The following is a 23602-nucleotide window of genomic DNA, read 5'->3' as shown; positions in this document are numbered from 1 at the left end:
CCATCAGAAATGTCCCTGGAGAACAGGGGTGGAGAGCATGGCAGGAGGAAAGCATTTGGAATTGAGAGGCTCACAGACCAGGGTACATACAGCTTTGCAGCCTTGGGGCAGAGGCTTCTCCTCTCTGAGCCTCAGTTTCTTCTTCTGTTAAATGGGCATCTCCCCTTTTCTGGATGCCACTGCTGGGTCTCTCTGCTTGCCTCTGGGTCCTGGCTTAGTAAGCTGAGAGGAGGTTGTCAGGGACGATTTGGAAATTGTCTTATGGGCAGAGTTTTGGGGATAGAGTCGGTATCCTCCATCTGACTACACATCACTGAGTAAGCAAAATGCCAGACAAAGGGTAGGTACACTGTGTAGATTTCCTGGCACACAGTAGGCACACCCTACCTAGATTGCCTGGCACACAGTGGGCACACTGTGTATAGTGCCAAGCACAGAGTAGGCACACCCTATCTAGAGTGCCTGGCACACAGTAGGCACGGCCTACCTAGATTGCCTGGCACACAGTAGGCACACTGTGTAGAGTGCCAAGCACACAGTAGGCACACCCTATCTAGAGTGCCCAGCACACAGTAGGCACACTATGTAGAATGCCTGGCCCACAGTAGGAAGCTCTATGTAAAGTACAAGAAACACAATATGTACACACTATGTAGAGAGCACAACACAATTAGGTGCTCTATGTATAGAGCCCAGCATGCAGCAGCATACTGAAGAATGCCTGGCACACAGTAGGCATGCTCTATGTAAAATATGTGAATCACAAAAGGCACACTCTATGTAGAGTGCACAACACAAGTAGGTGCTCTATGTAGAGTGCCTAGCACACAGTAAGCACATCCTACGCTGAGTGTCAGATACACAGTAGGTACACTGTGTAGAGTTTCCTGCACACAGTAGTCACACTCTATCTAAAAGGCCTGGAACACAGTAGGCACACTGTGTAGAGTGCCTGGCACACAGTAGGCACACTATGCAAATAACTGCACAGAGTAGGTTACTTTATGTACAATACCTGGCACACAAGCAGCTCCGGTCTTAATTGCCAGCCCCTTTTCTTCTCTCCCTCTTTTTGGGGCTCTTGATCCTTCCATTTCTTGAGGGTCCTCTCCTCATCTAAGACCCCATCCCAGGCTTCAGTTCCGGATGGGAAGACAGAGGCCACAAAAAATGCCAGTGCTACCCACAGTCAGAGCAAGGAGGGGGCAGAGTGGGGCCCCCACTCCGGGGTCCCCTACCTGGACCACATCCACTCACGGCCCATCTCAGGCTGACTCCCACTTCCCCTCCATCCTCCTCTCCAGTCCCTGAACCTGAGCCCAGCCCTCCAGGTGTGCTGTTGTTGACTTGTGCCTTTTATCCCCAGAATATGATCCCGGCAATCCCTGGTGAGGCTGGAATCATTCTTCCTGAGCTGGCCAGAGTCAGGGTTGAATTCCTGCCAGACTGAGAGGCCCGCACGACCCCCTCCCGGCATCATTCTGGGAGGTGTTTTGGGACAAGGACTTGGCTTGGTGATGCTCATCTGGACCCTGAACTCATGCTTTTTCCCACTGCACCCTGGACTTGGAGAGTGCAGTGTGGCTGTAAACTTGGGGCCACAGGGACTTTGTCCTCTGTCCCAGCTCATTCCCCACCCCTGGTGGGAGGGGCTGAGACTTGGGGATCTCTGGCTCACGTTATGTGACACTGAGCCAGTGATACAGGTGCCAGGCAGGGAGGAGGCAGGAGGCCAGTGGGGATTGGCTGTTTCAGCCCCGCCCCTCCCAGCTTTCCCCAGGTCAGGGACCAGGAGAAAAGACGTCCCAGGAAGAGGCAGGAGGAGGTTGCAGTGGACAAGCTCTTCTGACAGAAGGTGCTGTTTGGGGGGTGGCAGGGCTTGGGGTGTTTGTCTTGGCCCTCATAGAGAAGGGGTGCAACCCAATCCTGGGTGAGTGGGCTGGCCCAGACACTACTGGCTATTGGGTAAAATGCTCCCCCTCACCTCCTCGCTCTGGCTTTTTTACTTTTCTGGACTCCAGCCTCCCTTCTGTTGCTGTATCTCTCACTTTCTCCATCTCTCTGTCTCTGTGTCTGTCTCTGTTTCTCTGTCTGTCTTTCTCTTCCTCTCACTTTGCTTCTGTCCCCTGAATTTCTGTGGGCCTCCCTCCCTCCCTCAGCCCCATGCTCACCCATCTCTAAGCTCTCCCTGCCTGGCTCAGTGCCCTGCTTCACTCTCCTTCCCTCTCTCCCTCCTTGACCCCCTACCTCGCCCCATCTCTGTCCTCCTCCTTGTCCCCATCCCTCCCCTCCTTCTTCCCCTCCCTGCATCCTCCCTTGTCCTGCAGCTCAACTCCTTGGCCTTATCCTTTATGAACCACCCACCTCTCCCTCCAAGCCCACCATCACCATCCCCTTTTCCTCACCCTCAGAAGCTCACCCTCTGTCCCAGCTTTCCTGAGGATGCCACTGCTGAGCCTGTCATGGCTGGGACTTGGGCCCGTGGACCTCTCCCCATGGCTGCTCCTGCTGCTGGTTGGGGCCACCTGGCTCCTGGCCAGAGCCCTGTCCTGGTCCTATGCCTTCTATGAGAAGTGCCACCGCCTCCGAAGCTTCCCACAGCCCCCAAAACGGAACTGGTTTTTGGGTCACATGGACTTGGTGAGTGAGGAGTCAGTACTGGGATGGGACTTCCTGATGGGCCAGTAATAGGGTTCAAGGGACTGCGATATGGGGGACTGAGAAATGTGGGGCTGGGCTGTGTCCAGGACAGAAGAAATCCAGGGAAGTCAAGGGGAGCCCCTCTTTCTTCACTCACCTTCCAGGTCCATTTCTCTCCTCTTTGGTCCATCCCTATGCCCCGAGACCTTTCTCTCATTATTACTCCCACCTCCTCCGAGCATGCTTGGGGTCACTTTCCTGCTGTTGTCCCCATTAGTGCAGCTTCCCAGGGTGGCTGGATGGAGCCTATGACCTGCCCTGTCCTGGCTCCACCCTGAACACAGATCCTTCCTCAGGGGCATAGTTCAGGGTCTGATTCCACCCCTGGTCCTCTCAGTGGACCTCAGGCCAGTGCCCAACCTTCTCTGGGCCAAGGGACACAGTCAGGCCCACCTGGGGCACCTTCCTCTTCTTGTCTTGCTGTCCACTCCCAAGATGTACCATGACCCCATTGCCCACCCTGGGTAAAAGTTCACCACTTACCTTTTTGGAAGTCTTCCTTGACTCTCCAGACTTTGAACTCCTCTGACTTGGTCTTGCTCATATTTTACTTAAAAAGTTAATTGCCTAATTAGTTAGTTAATTAATTAGTTAGTTAAGAATCCATCTCTCCATTAGATTAGACCATGGAGCAGCTATTATATCCATAATGCTCAGCCAAGGGGCTAGAATAGAGTAAGCTCTCAACAAAATTTGAGTTCCTAGTGGTTGAGTTTGCCATCACCACCTTGGGTCATCCGAGGCCAGAAGGAGGCATTTTCAGCTGCCACCCTCCCCCAGACTAGCTGTAGGATGCCTATAGCTGACCAGCTTCTCCTCTGCCTGGCCTAAGAACTAGAGCTTGGGAAAGTGTGAAAACCCACATTCTTCCTGGAGATTTCCAGAGATTCTGGGTCTTGCAATTCCTGGAGGCTACGGAACTGCAACAAAATTACTGCAGTTCTGTCCCCATTGTGTCCTTGGAGGCTAATCGTGATCGCCTTTCTCCTCCTCCCATCCCTCTGGCTGTCACTCTCCCTCTCTGGATTGATTCCACCCAGCCCACTGAATCTTTGCCTCAGGGTCTTTGGGGTGCAGGTAGCAGGTCAAAAAGGTGACAATGATGTATGTCCACCTGCCCAGAGAAGCCCGGGCATCCAGTGGGACCAGGGAGGACAGCTGACGAGCTCCTTTGGGGGATTTGTCCTCAGTTTCTTTATTATTGAATGGCCCCATCGATGGGCATGCCTGTAGGTTTGGGGAGAAGGTGCACAGACACACTCTGCACCCAGCCAGTTATACAGGTGGTGTTCTCAGTGGTAGCACCATACTTATAGACAATGAGAGTTCACGTCTGTTCCCAGGGGGGCTTCCAAGGCTGGAAGTTGCCTCATTGGTACACCTCCCTATAGGATCTCCCTGCAGGATCTCCTCCATTGGCTCTGCCACACAGGTCCCCCACTTCACACTATCTCTGTTTGGAAACTCTCACAGATGAGAAAATCTGTCTTCTTCACCTAAGATCTGACTCTTAGTGGGTAGACAAGGTGTCTTCTGTGTCTGCCCTGGGTTCTTGGTATTTGAAGTCTCCATGTTCTTCTTACCCCAGCGACACTTGGTTCCCTCCATCATAGCAGAGCCCTTACACACTGTTTATGCAGAGGCAGAACCCGGGTGGGGGGGACCGTCAGTGGCTCCTTTTGGGGAGGTGACAGCACCCCACATCGCTTGCAGTTCTACGCCAATGAGCAGACTTTGATGAATACTGCTCAGCTGGTGGCCACGTACCCCCAGCATCTTGTGGTCTGGATGGGGCCCATCATCCCTGTCATCAGTCTGTTCCACCCAGATGTCATCCGATGTGTCACCAACGCCTCAGGTACCCGTGCAGAGCTTGTGGTGATGGGTGCTGTGGGCATCCAAGGATGTTGAGACCCTTCACCTGAAGCTTGCAAGGGCTTCTGCAGGGATTCCCGGTCCCACATCCCCTCTGCTCTCTCAGCCAACTTTCTCATTCTCATTCTTTTATGTATTCACCAACATTCGTCCCACTGTCAGCCCCCCATCCTGTTGTTCTGGGAACTGCTAGGGCCATGTGAGGCTTCAATCCAAAACGAAGTTCTGGAAGATCTCCCAGTGTTGGGAAGACGGAGGGTACAGATACCGTGAACCCTGTGTGGTCATGAACGGGCCAGATAGAGAGTGATGGGCTGGGGTAGCCCAGATGAGATGCATGGCAGGCTGCAATGCTTCCTGGACAAGGGGTTGCTGGTTCTGGGTCTGGATCAATGAGCAAGAATTTTGTGCAGAGGGCAGGATGGTGCAGTGGGCAGTGGTAGAGAGTGACTGTGGCTGGTCCTTCATCTCTGTAGATGCTGAAGTCTAAGCAAAGAAAGGGAATCTATTGACTGAAAAGTGCAGGAAGAACCATCCTCAGGCATAGCTGGATCCAGGATTCAGACTATGTCATCACAAACATGTCTCCAAATCTTAGTTCTACTTTTCTCTGCATTGGTTTAACGTTCAAGGCAGCACTTTCCTTATGGTGTAATCTATGTCCCATGAACTCAATTCCTAAGGGAAAACTGCCCCATATTTCTCATTCCCTTAAGTTGCATAGATTTACTTTCCATGTTGTGTCCTGGGTCACAGGACCAATTTCTGCGACAATTGTTATGTCCCTGATTGCCCATTCTTGGAGGACTTGGCCTCCCAGAGCTGTTGATCTGGTGGCACAAAAGAGTCTGGATGCTGAGAACACAGGTCCTGGATTCTGACATACCTGGGCTCAGGTCTCAGGCACCCTGCTTATGATCTGGACTTTCACAAATGACTTCATCATCACAAACTCCATTTCCTTATTGGGAAGATGGGAATGAGGAGAACCAAGGTGAATGTGATGTTTGTGGACTGAAAAAGAGAAGACCTTTTCTGCGCCTGTATCTGAGGGACCCTGAATTGTTGTGTGTTCATTGTGGGGCCGAGGAGAAGGTTAGGTGCAGAGAGGATGAGCATCTGGCCCGGGTCATAGAGCTCAGCTCTGGGTCTCTGCCCTCCCGGTGCTTCTCTTGAGCAGCCTGGAAGGGTGTGAATTTGGTCTTCTTTGTTGCTCCTCAGATTCAGAGCTCAGAGGAGGGTCTTGTCTACAGGCAGGGCTTGGTGAGCATCTATGGGGAGGTGTGCTGGTAGGTGGGGCCTTATCACGTGGTCATTCACATCTTCAACCCAACCTTCATCAAGCCTGTCCTCTTTGCTCCAGGTAGATCCCCCATCAGCTGTAGCCTGCCCACTGATGAGGTCTCTGTGTTGCTTGCAGCTGGGTGGGTGATCCAAGGATAAAGGACAAGAGTGGCCGCTGCCTCTGGACCAGCTGAACCCCCACCTACCTGTCCACTGGTCGTGTCTGGTCCTGTGTTGGGCGATTCTGTGTGATGTCTGCTGTGTAGCCAGAGCAGTGTGTGCTTACACCTGGGATCATAGTGACATGGTTTTGGTCACATCTGAGGCTCTGCTGTGGCCAAGGACCTTTGGGTCAAGTCCATGTCTATCGGGGTCTTGTCAGAGGTATGTTTAAATTAGTCTGGTTCTCCTTCTGATCGCCTCTAAGTCATGTTTTTGTCTTGTTTGTGGTCAGTGCTGGAATGTTTCTGTGGCCCATGGATCCTCTTTGAAATGTCTGGGAACTTGTTTGAATCGTGTATGAAGCTGATATAAGCTCTCCCTGTGTTCCAGTTTGCTAATGCTGCCAGAATGCAAAACACCAGAAATGGACTAGCTTTTATAAAGGGGGTTTCTTTGGTTGCACAGTTACAGTCTTAAGGCCATAAGTGTCCAAGGTAACACATCAACAATCATATACCTTCATTGGAGAATGGTCAATGGTGTCCAGAAAACCTCTGTTAGCTAGGAAGGCACGTGGCTGGTGTCTGCTCCTCTCCAAAATGTCACTCTCAGTTTCTCTTGGGGCATTTGTCCTCTTGTAGCATCTCCAGAGCAAGAGTCTGCTTTCAACAGCTGTCTTCAAACTGTAGCTCCTCTCTCAGGTCCTGGGCGTTCTTCAGAATGTCCCTCTTGGCTGTAGCAAGCTCACTCCTTCTGTCTGAGCTTCTATTGTGATCCAGTAAACTAATCAAGGCCCACACTGAATGGGTGGGCCACACCTCCATGGAAATTATCCAATTAGGGTCATCACTCATAGTTGGGTGGGGCGCATCTCCATGGAAACACTCAAAGAATTACAGTCTAATCAACACTAATACGTCTTCCCACACCAGATTACATCAAAGATAATGGCATTTTGGGGGACATAATACATTCACCCTGGCATACTCTGGATCATATTTGGTCCATTTGGGGACACAATAAGGTCCGTGTTCCTATAATGTCTGGGGAACATCTGTGGGTCAAGCTGAAGTCATGTCAGATGGACTTTGGTTCATGACATAGCATGCTCTTTCAAGTCTTGTGCACATTGGAGCATGTCATGAGTGTTGTCACCATAACAGATGTCAAGGTTCATGTCAGGAGATGTCATACAAAGCTGGGTGGTTGTGGTGTTGTAGTCCACTTGATGGATTTTGTAGAATGTTAGGCTGCACTCAGGTGTTTCAGGACAAGTTGAACTTTAGAGTAGACATGTCATGGTGTGATGAGGTGTGTGGAGCCTTGTCTTGGTGTGTCTAAGCCTGCTGAGGTGTATCTGTGAGCTCTGCCTTTCATCTCCTCTGCTGCTGCAGCTTGGCCTGGTCACCCTTTGTCTCCTCCTCCTGTTCGCTTCCTCTGTGCATGACCCCATTCCTGCTATGCTGGGCTTGGTGGGAGAAAGGGCAGACCCTACCTAAGGTCCCTCCCCAATACCCCTGTGACTCCTGATGGCCCATCTCTCATGTCAGCCACCATCGCACCGAAAAATATGCTCTTCTACCAGTTCCTGAAACCCTGGTTGGGTGAGTAACTGCAGGAAACAGAGGTTGAGGACATCCTTGGGGGCCAGGGAAAGGGGTGCCCTTTCCCACTGCTCATGGCTGCCTCTACTAGGGGATGGGCTTCTGCTGAGTGCTGGTGACAAGTGGAGCCATCACCGCCGCATGCTGACACCTGCCTTCCACTTCAACATCCTGAAGCCCTATATGAAGATTTTCAACGAGAGTGTGAACATCATGCACGTGAGTCCCTTGAACCAGGGGTCTCAGATGGAGCCTTTGGTGGAAAGAACCCCAGACACATCTTGTCTGGAGTCTTGGCTCTGTTGGGTGGCTTTGAGTCCATTGCTCTTTCTCTCTGTGCCTCAGTTTTCTCATCTGTGTAATAGGGATAATGATCTCTACTTCGAGGAATGATCCAGGTGACTTAACTGAGTCATGTCTCTAGTATATAGTAGGTAATTAGAAGGTATTGGTTTCTAATCTGCCTCCCAGAATCCTTAGGATTGATGAATATTGATGAAGAGTGTGCAGTAGCTGTTGTTGAGTAAACACTTCAAAAGTCATTTGTTTAAAACAATAAAAGCTTATTATTGCTTAGAAGTCTCTGAGTCAGTGGACTGGTTCTCCTGAACTTGACTGGGCTCACTCATGTCTTTGTGGTCAGCTGGGTGTCAGGTAGACAGATCTGCTGGTCCAGGCTCACCTGTCTCACATGGTTGAATCTTGGCTGTCTCAGGTTAACCTAGGATGGTCTCTACTGGGACAATTGGACATTCCTGCAATGTGATCCCTTGCCCTCCAGCAGGGATCCCAGGATTTCACACATGGCAGAGGCAGGGTTCCAAGAGAGTGAGATAAAATTATGTTTAGAATTACCATGTCATGATTATCACTGCATTCTCTTAGACCAAGCAAATCACAACACCAGCCTAAAATCAGAGGGTTAGGAAATCATCTACTTCCTAGTGGAAATTGTTGCAAAGTTGCGTTGCAAAGGGCATGGCTATATCATGAGGTGAAACATTGGGGAAAAAGATTTTATGACTTGCCTGTGTTTTTTCCCTACTTTTAATCCCATAAGTTAGCTTGTAACTATTTCATGGATTCTGCCAGAAGTCACGAAACTCGGGTTAGAGACAATGGACTTTCCTATTCATGCACGGCAAGCAGTGTATCCTTCATGCTGGTTTGTATTCTTTCCGCAAGCCACCCAAATCTCACAGGGGTGACACAGATGTACCTAAATGGATGCCTGCATATGCAGAGTGTTGCATTATAAGGGGGGGAACACTAAGTTTAGGGAACCTGCAACTTTTATAGGAAGCAGAAGTGAGCCTAATTTTTGTCGAAGAGAAGACATTATATCATCCCTCAAGGTTGCTCGCTGAACACACAACTCTGAGAAATACTCCCGGTAAAGAGAGTCAGGTCTGTGCCATCTTGGCATGACCAGCATGAATGTGAAGTGATGCTTGGGGCCCACAATGGACTGATTTCCCCATCCGAGGAAACATTTTTGCAATCAGACCATAACAAGGATGATGGTGATGAAGAAGATAATGAAAGTTAACATTTATTAAGCACTCAGTATATATCAGAAATGGTGCCATTCTAAGATATATGATGTTTAATTTAATTTTCATAACCTTAAGAGGTAGAGATGGCCATTTTTTTGTGATATTACAAATGATGAAACTGAGGCTCAGATAGATTAGGGACCTGCCTAAAATTATTCAGCTATTAAATAAACTACTTTATCTGACACCGAAGGAGGTCATACAAACTGTTACTAAGGATTTCGCAACTGGTACCTAGAGGAGGATGTTAACTGGGTCAAGGACAAAGCACTTGTGGCAGACCTGCGAATTGAGCCCATGTCTCCTGGCTCCCAGTCATGCAATCTTCATGTCCTAACAGTGGAAGCTTTCCCACCCAAGCCTGTTCCTTCCTGAAAGTGGGTGTCCAGGGTGAAGGACCAAGAGAATGGGTTCATATGGGTGGATGGGCTTGGGGAAGGGGATCAGGGCAGCCATGGCCTAGTCCCGTTTTTTCCCCTCTCTCTGGCAAGGCCAAGTGGCAGCGCCTGGCCTCGGAGGGCAGTATCCGCCTAGACATGTTTGAACACATCAGCCTCATGACTCTGGACAGCCTGCTGAAATGTGTCTTCAGCTTCAACAGCCACTGCCAGGAGTGAGTTCTGACTAGTTCCCGGGAACTTCATACACTGACCGAAGGTAGTAGGTTGGGGAGAGATGAATGAACATGGCAATTAGAAGATCCTTCCTGTAGGAGGCAGGTGAGAGCTGGGCATTGAAGGACAAGGGATGGGAGAGAGGAATAGAGGAATTTACAGGTAGGGATGTAGACATATTTGAGTAAATGCAAGAGGCTAGGGTTATCAGAGCAAGGATGCATCTAGGAAATGTGGTGAGGGAGATGTAGAGGACTAGAAATAAGGCTCTCAAAAACCAGGCAAGTGTGTCTGAATGTTATCTTGAAGTTTCTACGTAGCTATGGAAGGGTGCAAGCAGGTGAGGGATATGGTCAGAACAGAGCTTTGGATATCAGTCTCTGTGAAGGTCTTATTTCTGACTGTTGTGCTGACTTTGGATATGAGGACACCAGGGAGAGACCGGGTCCATGGATCTGTTGAGAAGATGATGTCTGAGATGGGCAGAGAGGTTGGGGGTGGGGAGGGGAGAAGAGACAGGATGGAATATTGGGCAGGAAGAGAAAGATAGTCATGATGTCCAAGCCCTGCCCTGGGGACACTGTGGCTGGGAAGCAGTTCACTGAGATTGGGATGTAGGTAGAAAAATACATATAGAGAGTCATGATTCCTGGGTTATGCCTGCCATGTATCTCTGGGGACGTCTTCTCTTGGATGCTCAGGTTCCTTGTGGGAAGTAGCTCTGAGCTTCTGGGTGAGAATTACTCCTCAGGCTTCAGGTGTGTTAAGTTGTTGCCTCTGTTTATGCCCTCCTGCTGCAGGAAGCCCAGCAAATACATTGCAGCCATCCTGGAGCTCAGTGCCCTTGTAGTAAAACGGAACCGGCAGATCTTTCTGCACCCAGACTTCCTGTATCATCTCACTCCTGATGGGCAGCGCTTCCGCAAAGCCTGCCAGCTGGTGCATGACTTCACAGACGCCGTCATCCAGGAGCGGCGCCACACCCTCCCTGATGAGGGTGCTGATGACGTCCTCATGGACAAGGCCAGGACCAGGACTTTGGATTTCATTGACGTGCTCCTGCTGGCCAAGGTGGGCATCTCTGGTATCTGAATTCAAGAAGTAGACTGGATCTTGATATCAAATGCCAGATCAAAGAACTTGGATTCAGTCCAGTGGGCCCTAGATAGCAATGGGAAGTGTTTGAGTATAGGCAGGATGGGTCAGATAGGCATATCAGAAGTCACTGTGTGGATGCAGCCTGCAGGGAATAGTTCAGTCTAAAACTGTGAAGGGCATGAGAATTTACCTTACTACAAACTGATAAGTTACCCCACTGAGGTTTCTGTGTATGCACACACACACACACACACACACATGCACACACACTAGCAGATGCTTTAGAAATCAGTTCCTGGCATCAAAGCAGATCATTTATTACTCAATGCAATTACAGAAGCAAGTAGAATAGTCATAACGTTTCCTTACTCTCAAATTACTCCAAAGTTAACATGACATGGGCCAGTGTTTTCACCTGTGCATGCAGCAGTGTTTGCACCACAGCAGAGGAAATTTCTTTTTATCATTTTTATTGATTATATAGTTGAGATAGCTCATCTACCCCTCTTCCCTTCTGGGGGAGATGGAGATAGATGATAGATAGATAGATAGATAGATAGCTAGATAGATAGATAGATAGATAGATAAAGTGGATAGTTAGGTAGATGTATAGACAGACATAGATTCTAAGACTTTTGTTCTAGAGTCTGAACAAGAACTCTATAGCAAGAAGCCAAAGTCTATAGTTTATAACCTCTCTGGAGGAGACGATAATGGATGCTCCTGATTCACTACCTTAGGTGGTAAGCAAATGTCTTTTGAGCAAGGCACTATCTCTAACTTCCAAGTCACATTGCCATTCAATCTTCTCATAACCTAGATTGCCAGTAATTTTTATCTCAGAAGCTGTCAAGCAGAAATGTAAAAATATTCCTACATAACATTGATTCTTCCATTAAGGTCAAACATGGAGCAAGGACACCAGGGAGGTGGCTTGTGGGGTGGGATCTGTGGGGATGGTGAGGAAGTGAGTTCTGGGAGTGTAGGGTGGGCCTGGGTTTCTGGAATAATGATGGATCTTCAGACAATGTGTCGGTTAGGGTGGGAGGCTCTCAGCACTGGAGTGAATCTGGGAGTCTTGCCTTCTCTCCAGGATGCAGATGGGAAGCTACTGTCAGATGAGGACATCCGAGCGGAGGCTGACACCTTCATGTTTGGGGGTGAGGGTACCAGCTTGGGATTATGGTGGGGGAATGGGTGTCTGCATCCAAGGGACTTGGTGGGTGGACCCTGGACCACCCATTCAGCAGCATCCTTCCCCATCCTCCTGGAGGGTTCCATGTCAGGGAGCTGTCCACCCAGTGGTGCTGATTTAGCCCAGAGACACAAGCCTATCTGGCTGCCCCTCAGGCCATGACACCACAGCCAGCAGCCTCTCCTGGATCCTGTATAACCTTGCAAAGCACCCGGAGTACCAGGATCGCTGCCGTCAGGAGGTGCAAGAGCTCCTGAGGGACCGTCAGTCAGAGGAGATTGAATGGTGAGTGCAGATTCTCATGGCCTGTTCCCTGACCCCTTCTTGTTGGCTCTGCTTCCCAGGTGGGAGCAGAAGAAGATCTTTTTGTTGATTCTTCCATTACTGATTAGTGGGAATAGGAGGAAAATCCAGAGACAGGGCTACTACTCTGCCTGGCTGTCAAGGAAAATGATGTGGGTTTTTGTGTGAGAAAGGTCTGGTCTCGAATCCTTGATCCTCTAATAATCTGCCATGTGATGTTAGATGGGTCACTTTTTTTCTCTCCAAGATTGAGTTTTTCCCTCTAATATGGGACCATTCTCCAGACCCCAGGGCTTCTGGGTGAATTAGCAGCAATATATAAAGGCAGATGCTGGATATCAATGACCTCTTCTCCTCCCATGGTTTTCTCCCCTGAAATCAATTTTCAAAGATCATCACTTCCCTGAATGTTTACTCTTCTTCTGCTCCATAATTCCTACCTTGTGGCCCAGTCCAGTGATTTGAAGGAGACATCTGGGGTGAAAGCTTTCCATCTCTTGTTGAGGAACACCTGCATCATTTATCCATCTTGCATTCCTTGTCATCCTCCCCTCTGCTCCCAGTCTCGTTCTGTTCCAGTTAGGATCAAGCCTCAGGTTGTGCCTTCCAGGTGCTCCCAGTCTAGTGGTTGAAGATCCCCAGATCAGGACAATCCCAGCTCTCCTGGACAGGTCTTAAGGGCTGAGAGATGGTAACGGAGGTGGTGTTGGTAGTGGAGAAAAGGTCTCATATAAGTCCTTGAATGATCATCAGTAGCCATTTAGTGTAATTAGCAAACAATGAAGTTGTCAATGAGACAAAGGCCAAGGTGAGGAGAGGGAAAGGGGAAAATTAGTCAAGCCAGTTGAGTCAACCAAGTGTGGCCAAATCCTTTGGACATATGCGGTGTGAGGGACCTAGGGGTTCACGAGATAATGATGTCAGACATGGCAGCAGAGACTGGCTGTGGGAAACTCTGAAAGCACCGTTAATGGCTTCAATTGTATTTATTCATTCATTCCTTATTACAGAAGTTGTAGGCTTATAAAAAAACCTTGCAGAAAATAGAGAGTTCCCATATATCCCCCTATTATTAACAACTTTCATTAGTGTGGTACATTAGTTAAAATTAATGAAACAATATTATTCTAACTGTACTATTAACCATGGTCCATGGTTTACATTAGGCTTCATTGTTTGGGTTTTGCAGTGGTATGATTTTTAAAGTAATATATTTTTATTCTAATCATGTATGTACAATCTAAAATTTCTCCGTTTATCCATTTTCAAATATATCATTCAGTGGTGTTAATTATGTTTACAAAGTTGTTGCTATCGTCATCACCATCCATTACCGAGACTTTCCATCAACCCAAACAGAAACTGAGTAACCATTAAGCATTAACTACCCATTCCCTAACCCTACTCCAGCCCCTGGTAACCTGTATTCTAGTTTTGACTATATGAATTTGCTTATTCTCAGTGTTTCATATAAGTGAGATCATACAATGGCTTTTATTTTGAGTCACAGGCAATGGTAGTCATGGGGGATATTTGAGCAGGGGCAGGGCAGGTCATATCAGGGAATTAAAAGGATGCCTATAGGGCTAGATTTGGGATCAAACTCTTGTTAAGGAGCTAGGGGCCCAGGGATGAAATTCGGAGGTCTGAGCGAGGCCAGGTGCTGGGAGATTGGAGGAGCTGCTGGACTGGAGAGACATTTTGGGGGTAGTGCCACATCCTCCAAGGATTTAAAAATCAAGATTTTAACCAAAATTATGCATTTGCTAAAAGAAACAAAAACCCAACACTACAAATTGGTTTGTAATAAAAAGGAGCTTCTTCTTTGATCTCCACCCATGTAGTGACTTCTACAGTTTTTTTCTGGGCATTCTTCTGGAAAGCATCAATTCTTATAAGCACATTTGTATAGACACCGACACACACATCCAATCACATACATATGCTCTCTTGTGTATACAATATACACAGGTCTTCAGATTAAATATATATGTGTATATATATATTTAAAACATTCTTTTTCTTAAATAATATATAAACATTGGAAAATTAATTTTTATTTCCCAAAGCAGCAGTAAGTTTTCTTGCATACAATGAGACATTATTGAGAAGACAAGAGTCACCATTGATATCCTTCCCCCAAAACATAATCCCCTCCCTATTTCCTGAGGAGTGACCAGAGTTATCAATTTGTTATATATCCTTCTAGGCCTTTCCCTTTTCCTCTGCATATACATTTGTCACATATTCTTTCTCACTCAACCTTGTGTCTTACTGCACGTTGCCCATCATTCCATAGTTTACTCAGCCCATCCCTTTGCTGTGACATTTGTATGAACATTTCTAATTAGAATAGATATTGCCAAATTGCCTTTAAGCATCCCTGTACTGATTTGCTCTCCAGCCTGCAGTGTGTTATGGGACACATGACCTTCCTTTTGATAACTGTACACTATCCCATTGATTGGTGGCACCATGATTTATCAAAATGTTCCCATTTTCATGGCACCTGGATTCTTTCCAGGGTTTGGTGAATATAAACACAGCATACTGAATGTCCGTGTACACTAAACTTTGTTTCCATGTGTGTGTCTCTGCAGGGAAAATTCCTAGAAAGGCAGCTGTTGAATCAAAGACCCTTTGATTATCTAGGACCTCTAGTACAAGGTTATAACATTGGATGTGTTTTTCTTACTCATTCTTCATTGGGTTTTGTATTCTTACCAGGAAGAATGCTCTATTTTTATGCAAATTTGTTAACCTTTTCATGGATGGTATCTGGTGGGTGGGTTTTGCTCAGACGGACTTCTAAAATTAGCTAGCTAAATTTTCTCTGGTACTTTTGTGATACTGCTTTTCCAATGCTCAAATCTTTGATCTATCTGGGATTTATTTTGTTATAGGGAGTGAGTCAGAGAGAGATGATGAAAGGGTCTCATGGGGTAACAAGGGGTTGGGGGAGTCTGTCTTTGCTCCCAGGACAACTGTTGGGGGTTTCAATAGGGACGACCTGGCCAACTTGCCCTTCCTGACCATGTGCATCAAGGAGAGTCTGCGATTACATCCACCAGTTCCCTTCATCTCCCGCTGCTGTACCCAGGACGTTGTGCTCCCGGATGGCCGTGCTATCCCCAAAGGTGCTTGGAATGACAGGTGGAGGAGGCTCCTGCGCACAAAGGGGGTTCCACCAGGCAGTGGGTCCCCGTCCTGACTGTATCCTCCTCTCCCACAGGTGTTATCTGCACGATTAGCATTTTCGGGACCCATCACAACCCGTCAATCTGGCCGAACCCTGAGGTGCTGCCCCTTCCCCAGTAATTTGTACACTGTGGGGACCTGGGGGATGGTGCAGGGTCCTGACCCAGGAAATCAGGCCCACCTCCCCCCACCAATGCACATCTGCCTCTCGAGGGCTTGCTGTCCTGGGAGAACACCCCCCCCCCCAGCTGTCATGTCTTATCCACCCCCAGGTCTATGACCCCTTCCGCTTCCACCCAGAAAACATCAAGGAGAGGTCACCTCTGGCTTTCATTCCTTTCTCAGCTGGTCCCAGGTGAGGCCAGCAGGTGTCAGAGGTGGGGATGGGGTGACGGGTAGCGGGGGTCTGGGTTTTGTTCTTGGCCTGCTTGTGGGAGGAGGGGAGGATCCAGGTGGTCAGAGTTCCAACCTCCTTCTCTCCGCTCCCCGAGAGGATGGACAAGGATCTGGAGAAAGGGGGAGGGGTTCACGGAGGGATTCCAGGTGTGCTCAGCGTCCCTTCCTCCACATCTGCCGATCTGCGAAGCGGGCTGGAGTCGGGCAAAGCTCAGGGGACGCAGGCGTACACATGAGGGTCCCATGCATGGTCAGGCCCCCTTCTACCTCTCAGGCTAAAGAGCCGGTTCAGGTCCGGGATCCATCAGGACCCGGTTGGGATCTCAGGGGGCAGTCTGAGCCCCTGTCCCTCCCGCAGGAACTGCATCGGGCAGACGTTCGCCATGACCGAGATGAAGGTGGTCCTGGCGCTCACGTTACTGCGCTTCCGCGTCCTGCCGGACGAGGTTGAGCCCCGGAGGAAGCCGGAGGTGATCCTGCGCACGGAGGAAGGACTTTGGCTGAAGATGGAGCCGCTGAGCGCTGGTTCGCCTGGATCCACCCAATCAAGGCCTTAGATCCATCCCTGACCCCACCCATCTAGCTTTGCAGATTCCCAGGAATAAAACTTTGCTCTCACTTCTGTCCAAATCTCATTGAGTTTCAACCGGTGGTACCCAGAAACTGTGGGGGTCCAGGGGGTGATAGTGGCTGTTGGGAGGTGGGGCTGCTATCTCCGAGCTTAAGACCCTGACTGCCTTGCAGGCTGCCCACAGGGACCCCCACACTGTTGGTGGTTTCTCCCAGAGCCCAATCACAGACATCTGTGGGCTTTTGCAAACTATGGAATGTGTTTGAGCAAGATGAGACTTGTGTTAAGAATGGATTTAAGGGGCAAGCTTGAAGTTCAGAGGATAGAAAGAGGCGATGTAAGGGTGTTGCCCCAAGACCAAACCCCTGGCTGCCCTGAACACAGCAGGAGAAGGGTGCATCCCACACCCTGACTGCCTCTCCGGGAATCCCAGTTCCCTCCCTGTTGTTGTCAGCGTTCCCAGCCACGTGTCTGCCCCCTCCTAATCGTCCCACCTGTGGACCCCTTCCCCACCTTGAGGAAGTGTCCTCCCTCTTCTCCTCTGAGCTCTCTGATGCTGCCCAAGCAGCCTGGCCTACAGATACCAGCTGAGTCCCCACCATGTGCCAGGCCCTCATTGTACTACCTCTGGGTTTTGATTCTTTATCCCTTTATAATGAGGTTATCAAAATAAAGGTTCACAATTTCCTGAAACGAGAAATGCTTCTAGTGTAAAAGTAAAATTCATAGTCTTTTTATCTCTGGGTTTCTGCTTTCATTTGAGTAATGTTTTATCATTTCATTTTGTCTTTTCAGGTCATTTACTCACTTAATAAGATTGGAAAGTTATTCAGCTTCTAAAATTATTTTTTAAATGTTGGAAGGTTAATCCAAATAACACGGCTTGCCATTAATGGAAACTGGAAGTCTCACATGGGATATCAAGTTGTCCTGACCTCATTATTACTCCTACTCTTGAATGTATTATGACTGACAATTGCTATTGAGTTTATAGATTTCCAGACCACAAAAACCCATATCAGGATCTGGAGGGAGTGGAGGTACCATTTGGAATTAGGGCTTGATTCCCTTAGGAATGTTTCAGTATGTTCTATATAGGGTACATTGCTTGAATAGCTAAAGGGGTGAACTGTGTCAGAGGTTACTAGTTGTGTAATCTGAAAAGCATTCTAGGCCTTTTAAAATCCATGATTTTAGCTGGGTGCATGGAAGCCTGATACATTTTAATGAGATTCATCACAGATTATGTTTGAAATCTTCCTTGAAGCTAGAATGGTTATATACCTGTGTCCTTGGACCCTTATGGAGAAGTAGATGAATGTGTGGTAATTCTGGAGACTTTCCTTATGAGGAATCTGAGACAATCTCTTTGTCCAGTCTCCCCACTTCCTTCTCCCTGCTGGTTGGCACATTGATGTGGCAGCTGGAAATCCATCTTTGGCCACAAGGACCAATAGTGCACTTTAGGGATTCAGGAGCAGAAAGCTGGAAGCAGGCAGGGTCCTGTGGCCTTGGATCCAGCACACCCTGGGGTTGTAAATATCTGGGTTAGAGTGCCTGTGTGCTATTTACTAGCTGTTTCACTTGGGGACAGTTTAAGCCTTAGTTTCTTTACTACCTTTTAGCAACTGCCTCATTGGGTTATTCTGAAGATTGAATAAACCAGTAAGTTTAATATGCATTAATCAGTGCACAATAAGCATTAACATTCATTGGGGGTTGATTTTCCCTCTCCTTTTTGCATCCTTTAGAAAATCGTATAATGCCATTGAAATCACAACAGTTAAATAAACGTAAATTTGGGGAACTGTGGCAAACTGCTGGTAAAGATATCCATCTTTAGATTATTCAGTGATTTCAAAATATTTCCCTTTTATATGTGAGAAAAGTACAAAATCCTTTGATATGACGCTCGCTGGAAGCCTAGAACCGGTTAAGGAGAAAAACAAAGCAAAGGCATGTCCTAGAGAATCATGACCAAGACTTTAATCTCGCCTAGATATTCCGTGAAGTGGAGGCCACGTGGGTCGGCAATGGTGAGGGGGGCCGATGGGGCCGAAGAGGCACCGCCTCCTTCAGCACCGGGGACAGCGGCTGCTCCCCGCGAGACCACCTCCCGACCTGCAGGGGGAGCCCGAGTAGGTACATCTCTTAGACTCCTGGAGCACAGAGTCCAGGGCCTCAGCGCCTTACTGGGACCGACGGAGTGGGGGCGGGGGCAGATTACTGACCTCAAAATAGGAAAGGAAACCTGCAAAATGAAATGCAAAATACTTAATATAATCTAAGCTGAAAGTCAGACATACTTTTCTTTGCTGTTACACTTTTTGTTTAAAATATTTTAATTTTTCTTAAAGTGATGCATATTTATAGGAAAGATGAAATTAAGGGAAAGTAAGAAAAAAACCCCACAAGTCCAACATGTAATAATAATCACTGTTAATATTCTGTTGCATATCCCTCCAGTTTTCAATTTTCATTTCATCTTTTTATATGTAAAAATATCCTAATTTGCTCATATATTTATTCACATGTAATTTTTTTTGTTAAAAAATGCTATTTTACCACACAATGTCGTGGTAACTTGAGTTTTTCATATAATAACATATTTGTATATATTAAATATATATAAAATTTATAGTATACAATATATTTCACACACATTAGGTACTCTTATGAAATGTCATTTTCTATCTTTAAAATCTATAAATGTTAGTTATTTAAGCCACTCAATTTTTTTATTGCTGTAAAATGTATTTAACATAAAATTTGCCATTTTAAGAATTATAAGAGTACAATTCAGGAACATTAATTACATTCCCAATCTTGTTCCAATATCACCACTATCTATTTCCAAAATTGACATCATCCCGAGAGACTCTCCGTGCACTTTTAGTAATAGTTCTCCATTCTAAGCTCCCCCAGCCCTTGGTAAGTACCCAAGTGCCCATCAACAGGTGAATGGATAGATAAAATGTCATATATACATAGAATGAAATATTATTCAGCCATAAAAAGGAATGAAGTTCTGATACATATGACAACAAGAATGAACCTTGTAAACATTATATCTAATGAAATGAGCCTGACCTATATTTTTTAATGTCATGATGCTAGAAAATAATTTGAACATTTATTTTGTCTCATTTTGCAAGAATTGTCTTTATGCATGTTGATGACATGATACCACTGCCAATTATAAATTGAGTTACTCTTAACATACCTTTTGTTGCAGAAATTTCATTTTTATGGCAATAGACACACACATATTCATGTAAGATGAAAGTGTGGTTAAAGACCTTTTGTATAACATGTGTGGCCTGGAGACCTTCACAGACCCTGACTTCTTTGTCCTCATAACAGAAGTAGACCAATGAGAAGTGGGAAGGCAACATTCTGCTGCCCCAGGTAAGAGCTCATTTCATCCTCACACCAAACCTATTGATTGGAGACGTGAACTCACCTGTCCAAGGTCACTCAAGTAGAGATGGATCATGGATGAATTTGGTCAGCTTAGCTTTAGGGGTTTTGCCTCAAACCTACAAAGAAAGCTATTTTCAAAATGTGTCTCCACCCGAGGTGCATCACCTGGAGAAGCACCCAGGACTTACTAGGGGAGACTTTTTGACAGGTGGTGCCTAAATTTTAAATTGAATATTTTTGACAAGTAATATATTCATTCACATAAATAATAAAATACAATAAGTAAAATATTTATGTCCCTTATTTGCCAGATTCTTCACATTTAGGTAAACACTTTTTTAATTTTTTAGTATCCTTCATTGTATATTTATGCAATCACCTTCAATGTCATTTTAAAATTATATTTAAATTTACATGCAGTAAAGTATGCTCCTTTTGGTGAACAGGTCTGTGTTCTGTAAAATGCCTAGAGTTGTGTAACTATCACTGACCATAATCGAGGTACAGGACAACTTTATCATCCCAAAACATTTCCTCCTGCTTCCCCTTTTTGTAGTAAAAATCTCCTTGCACTGTTAACCTCTGGAAACCACTGATTTGTCTTCCATCCCTATAGTTTTGTTATGTAAATGCATAAAGGAACTGCTATGGTATGTAACCTTCAGGTCTGACTCCTTTCATTTAGCATAATGCATCTGGGACTCACTCATATTTCATGTATCAATACTTTGTTTCTTTTTATTGCAAAGTAGTATTCCATTGTATGTTCATCAGCTGAAGGGTACATGGGTGAATTCAGTTTTTGTCTTTATGAATAAAACTTATATGAATTTTCATGTACCATTTTTTGTGTGAACATACATTTTCATGCTCTCGGAATATGATTGCTGGGTCATGTGATAATGCATATTTAGCATTAGAATAAACTGCCATAATGTATCCTAAATCCCTGCCATTTTGCATTCCTATCTGTAATGTATGAGAATTCTCATTGTTCCACACACTTGTCAGCCCTTGACGTTTTCAGTCTTTCTTAAAAGGCATTCATATAGGCATGCAGTGTTATTTCACTGCAATTTTAATTTCAATAACTAGGGATGTGACCATTTCTTCAAGTGCTATTTGCCATCCTTCTATCTTCTTGTGTGAAATATCTTTTCACATTTTCTGCTCATTTCTTTTCCTTGGGTATGTTTGCTTTCTTATTGTTGGATTTTGAGAGTCCTTTATGTATTCTGGATAGAAGCACTGTGTCAGATAAGTGATTTGCAAGTATTTTCCGTTAATCTGTGCCTTGTGTTTTCATTCTCTTACGTCTTTCAGGGAGCAAAAGTGTTAAATTTGTAGGAAGTACAGTTTTTCGACTTTTCCTTTTTTGGGGTTATGCTTATATGTTATATATAAGGACTCTGTCCAACTCACGGTCACAAAGATTTTCTCCCACATTTTTGTTTCAAAGTTTTATAGTTTCAGATCTTACATTCAGGTCTATACTCTGTTGGATCCTTCCCAATGGAATACAAGTAAAGGTGTTATTCTTCAAACTTAAAATTCCTCCCTTGATCTTCTCCCACCACCAGATGCCCCATTTCTTTCCTACACCATGCAGTGAAACCCCTCTAAAGAATGATGTGTACTTGGGGTGTCAAATTCCCCCTCCCCCACTCCCAGCAGGCTCTGAGACTCCTCTAAGAGCCATGACGGTGAATGAATGGAGAGATGGAAGGGATGAGGCGTGATTTTCTTGGGGTCCCCCTTCCTTGGCTTTTGGATGAGAAACTCCCTTTTCCTCTCTCACAGCATTGGCCCCTGTTGACCCTCCCTGAATCCAAGTTCTCAGAACTGGCTTCACCCTACAAATCCCATCCATGGGTCTTCTGGACTTTTCTGGAATTTCCAAATTGAATTACTTGATCTCCTGCTACGTCTTCCAGGATCCTAGCAACCTCGGCCAACAGATTCGGCCCTCAATGTGGCTTCAGGGGATGGATTTCATTATTTTTATTATAATCTAAGTGAAATGTAGCAATGCTTCCAACTTGAGTGTTGGGCCAGATTTCATCACCAACTTGTATTTCCAGCACAGCTGGCTCTTGTTTCCCTTTCACACTATGAAGGCAACTGCCCCATGTTCTGTTTATCTCAGTGTGTTTGATGAAGGAAGCAAGAATGGACACATTTTTTAGGTCATTCGATTGCCCCACACGCTGCTGGGTCTTTACACTCTTGATGCAGCTACAGGGGCTGGTGCCCTCCTCCATGTCATCCAGGTCTGCTCCATGTCACCTTCTCGGGGAGACCCACCCTGAATACCCCGTGCAGAGCAGCCCCTCGGTCATTTCCAGCCTGGCTCACCTGCTCATTTCTTTTGCAGTGCTTTGCTGCCACCATTTGACTTGGTATCAATACCTGTCGGCCTCCCCCATCAGACATGAGCACCGTGATGGCAGTGTTTTGGATCAGCCTCCACACTGGCCTGAGAGAGGGCCCTCTGATTCCTGGGAGGTGTCTTCAGGTTAATGGAATCTAACAGCCTCTCACTGGGTTTATTCACCAACCCTCTTTACCTGCTGCTTTTCACTGTTTAAGTCATTTTTCAGGATAAAAGGTATATATGTTCAGCATGCAAAACAAAGCAATAGAGACATATAGAAAGTCAAAAGCATCTTTATTCCAATTCTGCATCCAATTGTGCATGTAGATTCTTCTGGATGGTTTTTCCATGCACACATACACTCCATTTTTATACAGATGGGATTTTTACACACAAAGCATATGGGAAATTGCTTTTTCCTACCAGTTCTGTTTGTGTCAAATCAAACCCTTGCAGCACTTTGAAGTTTTGTTAGCCCATTTTGTAGATGAGGAGACAGAGTTTCAGAGGGGAGACAGATTCTGCCTGAGGCTGGTCATTCACAAGTCCCAGCCCCCACTACTCCGATGCACTTGACCCCTGCCCCTCTCTGGGTGGGGTGGAAAGACTCTGGAGAAGAACAAGCAAGCCTCAGTCTCCCCACATGTGGCTCCCTCCCTCCCACACACGCTGGGGATATTCCACGAGTCACACGTGTGTAACTTGGCAGCTGAAGCATTCATGGTGTGAAAATTCACTGGGGAGCCTCCAGCCCCCTCAGGCAGGAGCTCCCAGAAAAGAGAGTTTCCCCTTAGAGTTTCCAACCTCTCACACTGATTCCCTTTTTCCTTCCTTATCCAGCAATCCTGGATGTCTGGTCAATGGATCCTGGTCAAGATTGCAGACACCTGCCGGTTTTGAGCTCTTTGTCATGGCTATGGAACATTCAACACCAGCTTCTGGTTGAATACTGGGCTGGGTTCTGCTGCCCACATTGACTTTCCCAAGGACACTGAGGTCCCACTCACTGGTGCACTCAGCCAGAGTCCAGGGAGCAAAAACCCACACTTGCACTGTGCCCATCCTGTAACTGAACTTGGAGACTCACCCTCTTCATTCATGTCTCAGCTCCAAGATACCTCCTCCTGGAAGCCTTCCCTGACCTCTGGCCTGAGGTGGAATGCTCTAGGCTCTCACCCACTCTGGCATCACTTATCAGTGTCTGACAGTTTTTTTAATTGAGGTAAAATTCACATAACATAAAATTAAC

At 46.6% G+C, this 23602-nt stretch overlaps 1 protein-coding gene across 5 annotated transcripts; it reads left to right on the top strand.

Moving 5' to 3' along the window:
- Window positions 1–1776: 1776 nt before the first annotated feature.
- Window positions 1777–17256, top strand: LOC119520421 (cytochrome P450 4F2-like). Of its 5 annotated transcripts, none has more exons than XM_037818264.1 (13): window positions 1777–1855; window positions 2412–2640; window positions 4414–4558; window positions 7572–7625; window positions 7717–7844; window positions 9673–9794; window positions 10596–10866; window positions 11987–12053; window positions 12244–12373; window positions 15395–15528; window positions 15624–15688; window positions 15862–15944; window positions 16313–17256. In XM_037818264.1, the coding sequence occupies exons 2-13, from the start codon at window positions 2443–2445 to the stop codon at window positions 16434–16436; spliced, it is 1521 nt and encodes a 506-aa protein (XP_037674192.1). In that variant the 5' UTR covers window positions 1777–1855; window positions 2412–2442; the 3' UTR covers window positions 16437–17256. The 5 variants fall into 5 exon arrangements, with proteins under 5 accessions (XP_037674192.1, XP_037674188.1, XP_037674193.1 ...); XM_037818260.1 differs by having other exon boundaries at window positions 16344–16607; XM_037818263.1 differs by having other exon boundaries at window positions 1837–1855; window positions 2432–2640; window positions 16344–16607.
- The last annotated feature ends 6346 nt before the right edge of the window (window positions 17257–23602 follow it).

Source organism: Choloepus didactylus, chromosome 25 (genome assembly GCF_015220235.1).
Source record: "Choloepus didactylus isolate mChoDid1 chromosome 25, mChoDid1.pri, whole genome shotgun sequence".
Classification (NCBI taxonomy): Eukaryota; Metazoa; Chordata; class Mammalia; order Pilosa; family Megalonychidae; genus Choloepus; species Choloepus didactylus.
Note: the sequence above shows the minus strand (reverse complement) of the source record. Positions and strands in the feature narration are given on the sequence as shown.

Bases quoted from the DNA above. Each gene is read 5' to 3' on its own strand.
- LOC119520421 (XM_037818260.1), top strand. From the start codon at position 2,443: ATGCCACTGCTGAGCCTGTCATGGCTGGGACTTGGGCCCGTGGACCTC. The intron at 4,559-7,571 runs GTACCCGTGCAG...CTCTCATGTCAG, and splicing joins ATGTGTCACCAACGCCTCAG to CCACCATCGCACCGAAAAAT. The intron at 7,626-7,716 runs GTGAGTAACTGC...TGCCTCTACTAG, and splicing joins GTTCCTGAAACCCTGGTTGG to GGGATGGGCTTCTGCTGAGT.